The following is a 16,175-nucleotide window of genomic DNA, read 5'->3' as shown; positions in this document are numbered from 1 at the left end:
TGTTTGTGTGAAGTTGCGTTTAAACTGCCTTGTAATATAAGTGTGGATACACTGATACAAACTTCACATATGAATGCTACCATTTTCTACATCCATGTGCTAAATTCTTCTTTACAGGGCTGCGGACTTATTCACCCATTTCTACTGTCTAGTACTTGAAAAGTAAAATAAAGGAGTCTTCAAAGTCAAGCCACATCTTAAAGTTAGTGATTCTTATGAGCCATAAGTAAGCCTAAACCGCTCTTTCAGGTAGTCCCCGCTGCGGATGGGAGGAAATCTGCAAGCAAAAACTTGTTAGATATCACATCTCCAATGCAACTGAATTAGAGAAACCAAATGGGAGAAGCAAAAGGGGAATAAAAAAAAAAGTAAGTAGGTGGTTCTTATTTAATGACATTTACAACCCAAATAATTTTGAGGAAAGCTTTCCGTCATGTTCTAATATCGATATCAAAATAAGCTAACATCTGAACTATACTTATATTTGATGTTTCTTGATCGCTCTCTAAATCCTTGTTTGTGTCTGAAATTTGGTATAACTGAGACTATGTGCGCGCTCATATATATATATATATATATATATATATATATATATATATATATATATATATATATATATATATATATATTGTATTCTATGGGAGTAGTATATGAGCCTCAGGTATCCATCCCCAGTGAACCAGTTTTGCAAGGAGAAGTTCTACAATAGAGAGTGATACGCATAGACCATGACGATAAGGAAAACAGAAAATTAATCATAGAAAAGCTAAATGAAAGCAATGCGGTTCGACACCATGGGCGGTTACCTTGGCGGCAATGATTCATTGCAACAACTTGCCAGGCATTCTACCAGAGAGTCTTCATTGGGGTCTAAGAAGAGAGCCACCTGAAACAATGAAATTTTTAATTCACAATCAATAGTAACACATATAAGTATATAACTGAAGAAGACAAAACAGAGGGCCAAATGGAGAAATCAGACCATGTTTGGACATTCTACATATGTTAGAAATATAAAAACATAATTAAAAAAAAAATTAAGATAGTTTTTTTTTTTGTTTTTTCCTTTGTTTTTTTTGGCCAATGCACTTAAGTTGTCTTTCAGGACATACAGAACAATTCAATTTTGCTGCATCCTAAGTTCAATTTTCCATCATATGAATCATGTCCAAATAATTAGGTTGTAGGCACACAACCAGAAATTTTGACATCAATGTTAGGACAGGTCTAATCTAAGAATTATATTGCACACAACAAAAGTTCAGCAACATTAGAGAGCCCAAGTGTAGAGCTGAACCATTTCCATAACAAAATGATGCCATATATATACCAACATAAAATTAAATTGAATTGGAAGATTTCTTCGCCAAACCATTGGAAACTAATCATTTAATTGAGGAGAAAAGTACCAAAAGATTTTATTAATATCAAAAAACAAATAAAAGAAATTGATTGATAGATAATTACAGAGTAGCGTTCTTGTCCTGCTGGTATAACTCTGTGCACCGTTGACCTAAATAAATAAGAGAGGAACAAATTTTTGCTGGCTTAGAGTTTTGAATTCGAAAGTGTAAAAGCTCCTAAAGAAGAGAAACATGAATAGCCCTTCAAGTTATTAGGATAAGGAATTACTGGAACAAACAATTAGTCCACCTCTCCATCAAATCCCCAATGTTAACAATGAATGCTCTGCATATTCAAATTGAACATCAAAAGTCAAAGTAATTTACAAATGCTCTTCCATAAATATGTAGGATAAAGGTATTGATATTTAATACTCAGAAGAAAATCCTTCTTCAATAATAATCAGACGGTATCAAATCTACATGAGCGTTTAACATCACAATCTAAAGGATCCACATCTAACAAAAGCAATGGAACTCTGTATCCATTTTTTCATATTCGATAATATTGCAGGACAGTACAGATTCATGGACCTCTTTGAAGAACAAATACAAGGGTTCAACATTGTTGTACCAAACTACCATTAACAATTACATTAAACTCGTGTCCTGGTACTTACCCATCTATGTGAAGAACATCTTCCCAAACCCGTGGTTGCTTAGATTTTTCCCTACAAACCTGTAATTAAGTGTCAAAATAAATCCCAGATAAGAGTATCAGACTTCAGCAGAGAAACAAGACTAAATGTTTGGTGGAAACAGCAACTAACTAGTAGAAACATACCTGAAGTCCTGGGACACCATTGGATGCCAGGAGTGTGACTGTTCCATAATCTGAATGAGCAGAAGCACCAAGTACTTCTTCATCAGATGATCCCAGTTGACCTGAAATTATATACGTAAGCCGAAGCATTGACAGATAGGAAAGAACGATGAAATAAACTTGAAATCAAATGCAGTAGAGAAAATTGCAAGGAAAAAATAATAATGAACAAGACTAGTAATTAAAACATAAAAAAGGCAGCTACGAAGCTGAACTATCTAGTTCACCTGGGTAGTGCAAAAGGCGAAGAAGTGCTGTGTGTTTATTCAGACCCCCCACTTTCTCAAAAAAATCCTCATCCAGGTTCAAAGCCAGGGCAATCAGAGATAATAATCTTTTCCCAGCGGAACTGTAAACAACTATAAATTATCAATGGTGAACAACTATTTTTACCACCTATATATAGAAAGCTAGGAAGTAAATCGTCATCAAGGTGACACAATGAAACTTACAGAACTTTTTTATAGTAGGATTCCATTGTAGGTCTCCAGGATGGAAGGATATCTGTACATATCATTAAAGTGAAAATGTACTTAGAGGAGTGCCACTCTGGATAAGAAATATTTCACTCTCCTTGTATCGTAATTAACATTTTAAAAGTTGTTCCATACCTTCTGAAGGCCATTGATTCAACTTATTTTGAGTTGCGTCTTCTAAAGGGCCAATGTAAAAACTCTCTTTTGAATCACCTGTTTCCAAATTGACACAAGAAACTAAAACCAACATCCTTTCTTGTTTCCCATTTAGCTCAACTCAAAACAAAACCACAACAATCCCATAGATACTACGTCAAGCTTTCCGATAATACTTCAAATTGCAACTTGCACATTATGTATGCACAATATACTAAAGTCACCAATAATCAACCCCGTCATAATCAACATAAAACTGAAAACCCTCTGGACATGTCATCCCAATAACCATTTTAAGCAACTTTAGTAATAATTACCCAAAAAGAAACCAACTTTAGTAAAGATCACTGAGGATTGCACACTATATCCCACTTTTTAGTTTCAAGTTCCAATTGGGTACCTACAATTACTCTTAACCATTCATCTCATCAATCAACCACAATAAAATTACCCAAAAGTTCGAAACTTTAAGCAACAACAGAGCAAGACCTTTGGAGCTGGCAGTGGGGTCAAGGTTCTCAGCAAAGAGCGCTGTGTAGCCTCTGTTTTGTTTGCGCGCCAATTTGGACTTAACTTCCAAAGGAAGTGAAAAAAACTTACTGCTCTGATCAAACACTCGGCCAAGTAACTCTTCCTCAACACCATGATTCACCAAGTAAAAGAAACCACACTCTATGCAAGCCTGTGTTTTTGTTTAAACAAATAAACACACAATTATCAAACAATTTATGAGTAAAGTTCATAGCTTTGGTCCAGTAAAGGAAGAAGAAGAAGAACCTGACGGATTAAACTGGCGGAGGAGGTGCGGTCCGGTGAGGACAAGTCTATGATAGACAGCTTCAGACCCTGCGCCATCTCCTTCCTCAAGTTTAGTCCACGTTTGACTCCATTTTTTCTCTTTTAAATAAAAAAAAAGTTGGCATGAAACTACTATTCTATCCCTAATTTCTGACGTGGCACAACCAGAGCAACCAAACCAGAATCTAAGTGTGGAATACTAAATGTCCGGGAATGACTATAAATATCCTTGTCTTTTTGGAAATATTCCATGTATATTTGTGGTCTTCTCCACTGAGACGCCACTCTTTTTCTGCACTGAGACGCCACTCTTTTTCTCCAGTACGTGAGAGTTTGGCTCTAAAACCCTAAAGCCGGAAACACTCGGGTGAATTTATTACCGTTAATGCTTTCTTGCTTCAATTAGGAAAGCTCAACGCCACTTGTTATTACTGTTTTCTCCACTCAGGTTTAACTAGATATTTTGGTTTATGTAAATTACTTTCTTATTCTAGTTAATTAGACTCTCATCTCATTCACAAGATGGTTAGGTAGGTTTAAGCTTGTTGCACTGTATAAGCTAAAGTTTGTTGTTGTAAAGAAGAGTGAACTAGATCTAAAATTCAAGTACACAAGATTGCTGAGTTTTTTGTTCATCAGTTCATGCTTCAAATTGCTACTGCAGTTTTCAATCCATCTATGTTGTGTTTTGTTCATTACAAATTGAAGCTCAAATTCTAACATGGTATTAGAGTTTTAGTTGATCATACATCAAGTGGGGCTTACCATCTGTTGGATCAAAATAGATAAATAAATAAAACAAGTTCTTTAAGTTACTGATTAAGATAAATGGTCAATTCAAGCAATACACCAGAAATTAGAGTTCCAATTTTCAATGGTGAAAACTTTGACTTCTGGATGATCAAGATGGGAACCCCCATGTTCATCTCACATGAACTATGGAACTGTGTGGAAGAAGGCTACACAGTTCCAACAGTTGCAGATCTGTCAAAAGCTCAAAAATTGAAGCTGAAGACAAATATCAAGAAATATGCAAAAGCTCTTAGTATTCTGCATAATTCAATCTCAAATGAGATCTTTTCAAGAATCTTAAATGAAGAAACAGCCAAAGCAGCTTGGGATGTTCTGTTGCTTGAATTCAAAGGTTCATATGAGGTTAGAGCAGTTAAACTTCAATTATTAAGGAAAGATTTTGAGTATACAAGAATGAGTAAAACTAAGTTGCTAAATGATTACTGTACTAGATTATCTGATGTTGTCAATCAGATGAAAACTTATGGTGAATCCATTTGAGAGAAAAGAGTTGTACAAAAGATCATAACGAGTACAACTAAACAGAAAGTATGATGCTATAATTTCCATTATAGAAGAGACTAGGGATATGGAAACTCTTGGCGTGCAATATTTGATGGGTACACTAAAGGCTTTTGATAAGAGGTTGATGAGTCATGATGAAAATCCAACTGAAAAAGCTCTTAAAAAACACTGAGTCTTAGCTCAAACCAAAAAAACTGTGAGCCATCTAATTCTAATTCAAATCAGGGAAACCAAAAACAGAAAAAGAATTGAAAAAGCAAAGACAAGAAGTGGGAAGGCAAGTCAGATCATTTAGTTAAGAGATAAAATGAAGGATGCAGTAATGCAAGCTCTCTATCAGCAATGACTTGGACAACGGTCTTCAAATGCTGCTGGAGAAATCTTGAAAATACAATGACATAACGTGTTTTCTGGAAAACGGGGATTGATAGACACGTTGCAATCCTTACTGGGCAGAAATCAAAAAATTCACACAGAAAGCATAATTTTGGTTACGCAGTGAAAACCTCAATTTTGAGATTAAAAACACTGCGGGGCTCTTACTCTTGAGAACCCAAATAAAATCAATCAACTTATTGATGAAGGATATGGTTCTTTACAAAAACATATAGCTTTCTACGCGGCTACAATCTCTAGACTCACTAGAGAGGTGCTTGTCTTGAATCTTGACCTTCTTCTTCACTTAAATGATCTGCAAATATCGCTCCACTTGCAACACCAATCTTCTCTACTGATCTCGAGAGAATCAATGCATGTATATGAATGATTGGTGAGACACTTCTACATGGAACAAGTGTCTCAAGACTCCTATGCAATTCTTTCTAAGTAACACAAGAAGAACAATGATTCTTGAGTCTCAAAAGCAATACCCAAATAACCTCACGTTTCTGAATATATGGAGGACAAAAACCAAATCCTCAATCACAAAGATTTACCCTAATTGGACTCCTAATAGGAAAAAACTTTTTAATAAAAGATTTTCCAATTTAAATAAACAAATCCTAAAATGACTAGGACTTCAATGGCACGATTTCACCAGTTAGAAAATATCTTTAAAACAATAATATTTGAAAACCAAAAGATACTTTCTAAAAACAAACTCCCTAAAACGTAGTGTTGACTAGGACTGACTTGGGGATTGCAACACATGTTGCAATCCCGTGCTTATACATGAGATGAAATTACCTGAAATTCTCCGCGACCAGTTTTGATGAACTTTGTAGGCTTCTTTTTCCATCTTCTAAGGATGAAATGGGATAAAATATTTCAATTGCTTTTGTATGGGAATGCAAACACATAAAACGTACAAACTTTTGTACTTACAATATCCCCCTTTGGCATTCCTATACAAAACACATCTAATCCATGCAAACTCCCCCTCAACAAGATTGAACAAGAGAGACATCACAATTCATCATCTATATTTTTCCTGAAACACTTATCACACAATTGGTAAAATACACAAGATAGAATAATGTTACCACTGTTTAAACAAAGCATGTAAATCCAACAGATCGCACAACACATTTAACATCATATTTCTCCCCCTTTTTGAATAGGGATGCCAAAGGACTAGGGACCTCAATTGCACCCAATAGAAAGAAAGTAATCATGCATATTCCAAATCAGATAAAACTCATGGATGTCGCCAAAGATTGAAACTCCTCCTTAATTGATTATGTCATGAAAAATGCACTAATGAAATGCAATCACACAATGAGTGGGTTTGTATCCATATGCTAAGAACAGATTCAATTTGCATAGCTTTTCAGACAAGAGCATGACCACAAATCCATAGACAAGAGTGTAACAACATAAGGTCACATGAGTGAATCGTTTTCAACAACAACAAAGTAAGCAAGAAGATGATCAAGTATTCTGTACCTTTGTTGTGTAAGTGATCATAGCTCAAAGTGGGGTGTGTAACACTCTCAGAATCATTGAAAAAAGACCACACATAAGAAGAGAAAGAAATCATCATATTCACTTTGAATTTCCCCTTATGACACCGTGTGGGCATAATATTTTTGTTTCTTTTGCCCTTCACAGAATATGAAATTTTGCACATCTTTCGCAAGAAAACTAAGACCCATGTAACGAGTTTTATGCCAGCAGCTCCCAAGTCAGTTGACTTTAGGGTACTATATGTAACAAGGACATCTCAAAGGAAGCATCAACTCAAGTCAATAGTTTCGAAATCCACCGGGGTGACCAAACTATTCCCTTTTCTTCCCAAACCTCATATCGTTCACCACGACCAAGGCCTGTTTACTTTGGGAATAGCCTGGCCATGCTCCAATAATATAGTACCTTTTTAGCAAGGAGCAACAACAACATTTTTCAACTTCGTATGTGGGAGCTAAGATCAAATCAGCCAAGAGCATACTTACCACCACAAAGAATGTATGCGTGCATGTGGGAGTACAAAATGATGAAGAATATGTTGTTCATGCTCAAGATTACAGAGTGATGCAAGAACTAATTCAAAACATGTTATTCAACTCATCACAATCAGATTTAAGGATAGAATCAGAGCACTTGTCAATCTAAGTTCAAATTGATTTGTCAGACAGTTTGGGATACAAACCACACTTGCAATCTTGAATCTCTAGAAACTGAAAATAAAAATGCAGAAATAGAAAGAACGATGCACCTATACTAATATGATGACATACAATGTAGATGCATGCAAGGATTCAGTTAAGTCAAGGGAGAGTTTCAGAACTTAGAACATCAATAGCGCTTCTAAGTGATTCAAAACTAGTATTATCCAAGGGTTTTGTAAACGAATAAGCCAAATGATGTTCAGTAGAAACAACGGCACGCTCAAGCATATTATCAAGATTATCCATATGAGCAGAAAAACAATTGTTAGAACCTTTTCTAATCCAGATTTGCTTCTGCTTCAAATTCTGCTCTTTGGGGATTGCAATGCACTCTGCAATCCTGTTGATCAACTTCAGATGCTCTTTCAACTCAGCTTGCAGCGATGCAGTTGGGCTAATTTTTTATGCTTTCCTCTAATTTTGAGTAACCCTGCGAAGTATATTACACCTAGAACGTATGTGTCCCAATTTTCCGCAATAATGACAAGTGGGAGTAAAACTTTTAGAGTTATGAACATACTTAGGTTGACGCACAGAGGTGTGACTGTCAGAACTTACCTGAGCAACTTTTTGAAGGGTTTGAAGGTCCAATTTAGGCTCTGATCTTTTGGACAACTTGGGGAAAGAATCATTGTCATTAATCGAAGTTTGAGATGGGCCCAATGAATTTTCACACTCCTTGCCTTTTACAAAGGTTAAGAGCCTGCAAGTTTCACCTTCATACTCCAATCCTTCTTTGTTGCAATGAGCTTTACCAAATCCAATCATCTTAGAGACTTTTTCAGACCCTATAGAGAACTTGTTGAAGCTTTCCTTAACTTTCAATAGCTCATCCTGCAATTTCTCATTTTCAATGGTTAGTTAAACATTTAGAGTGGACTGAGCCTTGACTTCAACCTGTAAAATTTTGATTTTGTTAATAAGCTCATCATGCTCCTTGTCCCAATCGTGAGATTTGACCTCACCCTGCAAAACTTTAATCTTATCAACAAGTTCAGTACGCTCTTCTTCCCATTCTTTTAAAGAAGTTTCAAATTTTTGCTCAATTTTCATCTTTTCCACTCTTAAAAATTCAATTTCTTCTTCAAGTTTGTTATTTTTTCGAAGAACAATTTTTGAAGCATTATACAATTGCTTACACTTTTCATTTGTTTCTTCATCAAGAGTATCATCTTCCAAATCAGAATCATCAGATAAATCAATATTAAGAGAGGAAGTAAGAGCAAGATTTACCTCTTCACCATCAGATTGAGAGCCTTCATCACTATCACTCCATGTGGTCTTTAAAGCCTTGTTACCGCGTGAGTTATACTTCTTGTTGCCACAATCGGCAGTAAGATGTCCAATTTCACCACACTCAAAGCATTTAGGTTTGTTAGGAAAATTTTTCGAAGAGTTTCCAAAGGAGTTTTTGTTTTTTAGAAATTTTTTGAACTCTTTTGTCAACAACGATAAATCCACATAATCATCATCAATATCATCTTTCTTTTTAATAGAAGAAAAAGCAACATTTTTTACCTTTTTCTCAGGCTTGATCTTTATCATGATCTTCTATTGTGAGTAATCTTCACCATCAAACAAAGGGGGGCAGTTTATCGAACTGGAGGCTCTGTTATATTCACATTCCATCATGTCCTTGGATCTACTAAAAAGCTTTAGAACCTGCTCTGATACCAAGTGAAAATACAAGGACATAACGTGTTTTCTAGAAAACGGGGATTGATAGGCACGTTGCAATCCTTACTGGGTAAAAATCAAAAAATTCACACAGAAAGCACAATTTTGGTTACGCAGTGAAAACCTCAATTTTGAGATTAAAAACACTGCGGAGCTCTTACTCTTGAGAACCCAAATGAAATCAATCAACTTATTGATGAAGGATATGGTTCTTTACAAACACATATAGCTCTCTACGCTGCTACAATCTCTAGACTCACTAGAGAGGTGCTTGTCTTGAATCTTGACCTTCTTACTTCACTTCAACGATCTGCAAATATCACTCCACTTGCAACACCAATCTTCTCTACTGATCTCGAGAGAATCAATGCATGTATATGAATGATTGGTGAGACACTTCTACATGGAACAAGTGTCTCAAGACTCCTATGCAATTCTTTCTAAGCAACACAAGAAGAACAATGATTCTTGAGTCTCAAAAGCAGTACCCAAATAACCTCACGTTTCTGAATATATGGAGGACAAAAACCAAATCCTCAATCACAAAGATTTACCCTAATTGGACTCCTAATAGGAAAAGACTTTTTAATAAAAGATTTTCCAATTTAAATAAACAAATCCTAAAATGACTAGGACTTCAATGACACGATTTCACCGGTTAGAAAATATCTTTAAAACAATAATATTTGAAAACCAAAATATACTTTCCAAAAACAAACTCCCTAAAACGTAGGGATCGACTCGGGGATTGCAACACATGTTGCAATCCTGTGCTTATACATGAGATACTTGAAATTCTCCGAGACCAGTTTTGATGAATTTTGTAGGCTTCTTTTTCCAGCTTCTAAGGATGAAATGAGATAAGATATTTCACTTGCTTTTGTATGTATTTCCAACACATAAAACGTACAAACTTTTGTACTTACATCTGAAGCTTTGTGCTTGGAGGGGGACCGAGGGTACTGATAAAGAAGGTTTTCCGCAATAGACACATCTCCATCTTTATATATAAAGCGAAGCGCCTGTTACTGTTCATAACTTGGTCAAATTTTTGAACTTCCGATTTTGCCCTTAGACAATTTGATTAATGCCCAACAAATCTTCTAGCCTCTTTTTTTTTTTTTTTTTTTTTTGTATGATGATCTCTTCTTATTACATTACTTTTGGTATCTTTTTTAAAATTCTCAAATTGCCTATAGCCAATTTTCTTGCCCAACAGACCATCACACACCAAAGAAATGTTGCTAGGGTCATTATTTTGTTAATTTTGAACAAATTTTAAAGAAATAACCACCAAAAGAATTAGAAATGACATTAAAAAAAAATATAGTAATTTTGCTTTATACGTTTTTTATTTCACCATGGGAAAAAAAAAATTACACGCAATAAGATTATATCAAGCAATGTTTTTTTTATCAAAATTAACAAATATCAAAATAAACGAATACAAGTGTGAGTGTATAAATTGTCATAAAATTATATCGAACACACTTAAACAATAAAAAAGACGGTTCGCACGTGAGAGCACAGTCCTTGTGCACGCGCAATGTGCGTGCGAGAAGGCTAGTATAAGTAATAGCAAGGTACAAATCCCACCAATTTTCTGGACACCGGAAATACATGCCGTACATGTCTCACTTCCACGTGTAACAACTTTAAAGCTTTCTTCTATGTTCAACCTGACGAATCTAGGAGGGAACCACAAGTCCCAACCAGCAGCAGGCCCAGATCGTCTTACCAAAACTGGAAACTCTAGTCGTTCACTTGAGTCATCCGCAGTATCCTTCCGGAATCTAATAAAGTTGGATGTATGGGATTGCAAAGAGATGAAATATTTAACAACCTACGAGGTAGCTAAAAGTTTAGGGCAACTCACAACATTGCAAGTTGATGATTGTGAAGAAATGACGGAAATTATAGTGGCACGTAGCAACCAAGATGATGATGGCGACAACGAGGATGAAGGAGGAAGTGCTTTCAAACGATTACGACATTTGAACTTACTGAACTACCAAGACTGCAAGGATTTTGCTCGGGAAGAAATTGCATTGTCAAATTCCCATCCTTGCAAACCTTCTGCATCGGTAAGCGCTAATAAACTGAAGATTGTCCCTCATCAGGACCAAACCGTTCAAATAACAGAGATTGCATGAAGATCGGCCATTGAAGAGCAAGATTGCTGGTGATGGCAATGTGAACAACAAGGAGAATGCACAGGACGAGGTCACTAGTAAACAATAGTAAGTTTTACCCATTTTTGTTATATGTATGCAATTCTGTTGTTACTATAATACTGCCTAAACTAGCTGTAGGAATTTCCGCTTGCAATTGCTTCTTCTGAATTTGAAACTATTACTTCTATTTCACCAAAAATATTATAACTTCAAGCTTCTTAGTTTGTTTGATTTTTTTTTTTTTTTTTTTTTGGGGTTCAACCTTCAACCTGCTGTGCTGTGACTCGGTCCCGATTCCCAAGCTTCCGAGTTTTATAGCTAAAACTCAGTTCCAAATCCAGTCCAAACTTTTATTAACATCACATTGATTTCAGGATTCATATCCCAACTTGGAGATATTGACCATGGAGATTTGGGACGCTCCACGCCCAGCAGAGTTCTCAAGCAAACTAAAGTACATTTGCTTCGGTTTCTAAGCATGCTGTGATCGCCATTTCGGCCATTGCCTATCTTAATCTTGTATAATAAAAGCTTGCTAGTTGCCGAATCAATTGTCTAATCCAGAAGGCAAACCTGGACCGGTGCTAGTTAGAGTGTGGCGTGTCATGTGTGCACCAAGTGTTTGAGACCATTTTTGTATCACTTGTGTACACATTGGTGCATTTCAGAGTGTCATGTTTGTGTGAAATTGCGTTTAAACTGCCTTGTAATATAAGTGTGGATACACTGATACAAGCTTCACATAGTAAAAGTATATGAATGCTATCATTTTCTACATCCATCATCCATGTGCTAAATTCTCCTTTCCAGGGCTCCGGACTTCTTCACCCATTTCTACTTTGTCTAGTGCTTGAAAAGTAAAACAAAGAAGTCTTCCAAGTCATGCCACATTTTAAAGTTGGTCATTCAGATGAGCCATAAGTAAGTCTAAACCGCTCTTTCAGGTAGTCCCCGCTGCGGATGGGAGGAAATCTGCAAGCAAATACTTGTTAGATATCACATCTCCAATGCAACTGGATTAGAGAAACCAAATGGGAGAAGCAAAAGGACAAAAAAAAAAAAAAAAACAGAGTAAGAAGGCAGTTCTTAATTTAATGACATTTACGACCCAAATAATTTTGTGGAAAGCTTTCCGTCATGTTCTAATATCGATATCAAAATAAGCTAACATCTGAACAAATTTGATGTTTCTTGATCGCTCTCTAAATCCTTGTTTGTGTGGAAGGAACATTTGAACAAAACAAAAAAAAAGGATATGTTGGAAACATGACATAAGAAAATAGCTGAAAACCTTTCAACTTAGATTGCAGCAACAAAGCCATGAAAACAACTCTCACATATGCATAGTATCACTTAAATTAGAGGTATAGTTTCTGTTTCTTGGTGTAGTCCAAAAAAGAACTAGAACTCTATTGAATGGTAACATGGTCTATAACAATTGGTATCAACAGAATAGGTGCTAGCTTCAATGCATGGGAGGAGCAACATATGGGTTTAATTAAAAGGCATTATTATTATGTAATGGACATGATACCAAGTCATCAAGTATTGGTAAGTGGTAGGTGAGTGAAAGCTACCATCCAGCTATTGGACCGCATAACTGAGACTCTGTGTGTGTGTGTGTGTGTGTGAGCCTCAGGTACCCATCCCCAGTGAACCAGTTTTGCAAGGAGATGTTCTACAATAGAGTGATACCCATAGACCATGACGATAAGGAAAACACAAAATTAAATAATTAATCATAGAAAAGCTAAATGAAACTATGAAAGCAATGTGGTGCGACACCATGGGCGGTTACCTTGGCGGCAATGATTCATTGCAACAACTTGCCAGGCATTCTACCAGAGTTTCTTCATTGGGGTCTAAGAAGAAAGCCACCTGAAACAATGAAATTTTTAATTCACAATCAATAGTAACACATATAAGCATACAAGTGATATAACTGAAGAAGACAAAAAAGAGGGCCAATAGGAGAAACCAGACCATGTTTGGACATTTTACATATGTTAAGAACTCAAGTTAGTTATTACAAAAAAAAAAAAAAAAACACTTAAGTTAGCTTTCTTTTTTCTTTCTTGTTTTGGCCTATGCACTAAAGTTGAATTTCAGGACGTACGGAACAAATCAATTTTGCAGCATCGTATGTTCAGTTTTCCATCATATGAATCATGTCCAAATAATTAGGTTGAATGCACACAACCAGAAATTTTGACATCAATTTTAAGACAGGTCTTATCTAAGAATTAGATCGCTGACACAACAAAAGCTCAGCAACATTAGAGAGCCCAAGTGTAGAGCTGAACCATTTGCAAAACAAAATGATGCCATATAAATACCAACATAAAATTAGATTGAATTGCAAGATTTCTTCACCAAACCATTGGAAACTAATCATTTAATTGAGGAGAAAAGCACCGAAACTAATATGAAAGAAAAAAAATAATAAAATCGATTGATAGAGAATTACAGAGTAGCGTTCTTGTCCTGTTGGCATAACTCTGTGCACCGTTGACCTAAAAATAAATAAGAGAAGCACAAATTTCTGCTGGCTTAGAGTTTTGAATTCGAAAGTGTAAAAGCTCCTAAAGAAGAAACAAGAATAGCCCTTCAAGTTATTAGGATAAGGAATTACTGGAACAAACAATTAGTCCACCTCTCCATCAAATCCCCAATGTTAACAACGAATGCTCTGCATATTCAAATTTGAACATCACAGGTCAAAGTAAAACTTGGTCATTTACAAATGCTCTTCCATAAATATGGAGGATAAAGGTATTAATATTTAATACTCAGAAGAAAATGCTTCTTCTATAATAGTCTAACAGTATCAAATCTATATGAGAGTTTAACATCACAATCTAAAGGATCCGCATCAAACAAAAGCAATGGAACTCTGTATCCATTTTATCATATTCGTTAATATTGCAGGACAGTACAGATTCATGGACCTCTTTGAAGAACAAATACAAGGGTTCAACATTGTTGTACCAAACTACCAATAACTACCAATTACATTAAACTCGTGTCCTGGTACTTACCCATCTATGTGAAGAACATCTTCCCAAACCCGTGGTTGCTTAGATTTTTCCCTACAAACCTGCAAGTGTTAAGATAAGAGTATCAGACTTCAGCAGAGGAACAAGACTAAATGTTTGGTGGAATGAGCAACTAACTAGCAGAAACATACCTGAAGTCCTGGGACACCATTGGATGCCAGGAGTGTGATCATCCCATAATCTGAATGAGCAGAAGCACCAAGTACTTCTTCATCAGATGATCCCAGTTGACCTGAAATTATATACGTAAGCCGAAGCATTGACAGATAGGAAGGAAAGATGAAACAAACTTGAAATCAAATGCAGTAGAGAAAACTGCTAGTAATTAAAACATAAAAAGGGCAGCTATGAAGCTGAACTATCTAGTTCACCTGGATAGTGCAAAAGGCGAAGAACTGCTGTGTGATTATTCAGATCCCCCACTTTCTCAAAAAAATCCTCATCCAGGTTCAAAGCCAGGGCAATCAGGGATAGTAATCTTTTCCCAGCAGAACTGTGAACAACTATAAATTATCAACGGTGAACAACAATTTTACCACCTATGTATAGAATGCTAGGAAGTAAATTGTCATCAAGGTGACACAATGAAACTTACAGAACTTTTTTATAGTAGGATTCTATTGTAGGTCGCCAGGATGGAAGGATATCTGTACATACCATTAAAGTGAAAATGATTAGAGGAGTGCCACTCCGTATAAGAAATATTTCACTCTCCTTGTATCATAATTAACATTTGAAAAAGTTGCTCTATACCTTCTGGAGGCCATTGATTCAACTTATTTTGAGTCTCGTCTTCAAAAGGACCAAAATAAAAACTTTCTTTTGAATCACCTGTTTCAAAATTGACACAAGAAAAATAAAAGCAACATCGATCCTTCCTTCTTTCCCATTTAGCTCAACTCAAAACAAAACCACAACAATCCCATAGATACTACATCAAGCTTTCCAACAGTACTTCAAATTGCAACTAGCACATTATACTAAAGTCACCAATAATCAACACCATCATAATCAAAACAAAACCCTGTTGACATTTCTTCCCAACAACCATCTTAAGCAACTTGAGTAATAATTACTTAAAAAGAAACCAACTTTAGTAAAGATCACTGAATCTTGCACACTATATCCCACTTTTTAGTTCCTACTCCTAATGGGGTTCCTACATTTCACTCCTAATCTCTCATCTCGCACTCACCCACAATCAAAATTACCCAAAAGAACTAAACTTTAAGCAAAAACAAAGCAAGACCTTTGGAGCTGGCACTGGGGTCAAGGTTCTCAGCAAAGAGCGCAGTGTAGCCTCTGTTTTGTTTGCGCGCCAATTTGGACTTGACCTCCAAAGGAAGTGAAAAAAACTTACTGCTCTGATCAAACACTTGGCCAAGCAACTCTTCCTCAACACCATGATTCACCAAGTAAAAGAAACCACAGTCTATGCAAGCCTGTGTTTTTGTTTAAAACAAATAAACACACAATTATCAAACAATTTCTGAGTAAAGTTCATAGCTTTGGTCCAGTAATGGAGAAAGAAGAAGAAGAACCTGACGGATTAAACTGGCGGAGGAGGTGCGGTCCGGTGAGGACAAGTCTATGATAGGCAGCTTCAGACCCTCCGCCATCACCTTCCTCAAGTTTAGTCAACGTTTGACTCCATTTTTTTTTTCTCTTTTAAAGAAAAAGAATATATTG

The 16,175-nt window shown here is 36.0% G+C and overlaps 1 protein-coding gene across 4 annotated transcripts; it reads right to left on the bottom strand.

Annotated features, from left to right (window-relative positions):
- Window positions 1-2: 2 nt before the first annotated feature.
- LOC133745572 (2-oxoglutarate-Fe(II) type oxidoreductase hxnY-like) lies at window positions 3-16,164 on the bottom strand. Of its 4 annotated transcripts, none has more exons than XM_062173664.1 (11): window positions 16,028-16,131; window positions 3,348-3,540; window positions 2,838-2,915; window positions 2,679-2,730; window positions 2,454-2,575; window positions 2,188-2,288; window positions 2,024-2,082; window positions 1,633-1,689; window positions 1,468-1,513; window positions 807-886; window positions 3-277 (listed from the first exon to the last, which is right to left on the bottom strand). In XM_062173664.1, the coding sequence occupies exons 1-11, from the start codon at window positions 16,103-16,105 to the stop codon at window positions 214-216; spliced, it is 930 nt and encodes a 309-aa protein (XP_062029648.1). In that variant the 5' UTR covers window positions 16,106-16,131; the 3' UTR covers window positions 3-213. The 4 variants fall into 4 exon arrangements, with proteins under 4 accessions (XP_062029648.1, XP_062029647.1, XP_062029645.1 ...); XM_062173663.1 differs by lacking the exon at window positions 16,028-16,131 and adding an exon at window positions 3,636-3,783; XM_062173661.1 differs by lacking the exons at window positions 3-277; window positions 807-886; window positions 1,468-1,513; ... (5 more) ...; window positions 2,838-2,915; window positions 3,348-3,540 and adding exons at window positions 12,108-12,402; window positions 13,229-13,308; window positions 13,898-13,943; ... (5 more) ...; window positions 15,240-15,317; window positions 15,736-15,928 and having other exon boundaries at window positions 16,028-16,164.
- Between the last annotated feature and the right edge of the window lie 11 nt (window positions 16,165-16,175).

Source organism: Rosa rugosa, chromosome 4 (assembly GCF_958449725.1).
Source record: "Rosa rugosa chromosome 4, drRosRugo1.1, whole genome shotgun sequence".
In the NCBI taxonomy this organism is placed as follows: Eukaryota; Viridiplantae; Streptophyta; class Magnoliopsida; order Rosales; family Rosaceae; genus Rosa; species Rosa rugosa.
Note: the sequence above shows the minus strand (reverse complement) of the source record. Positions and strands in the feature narration are given on the sequence as shown.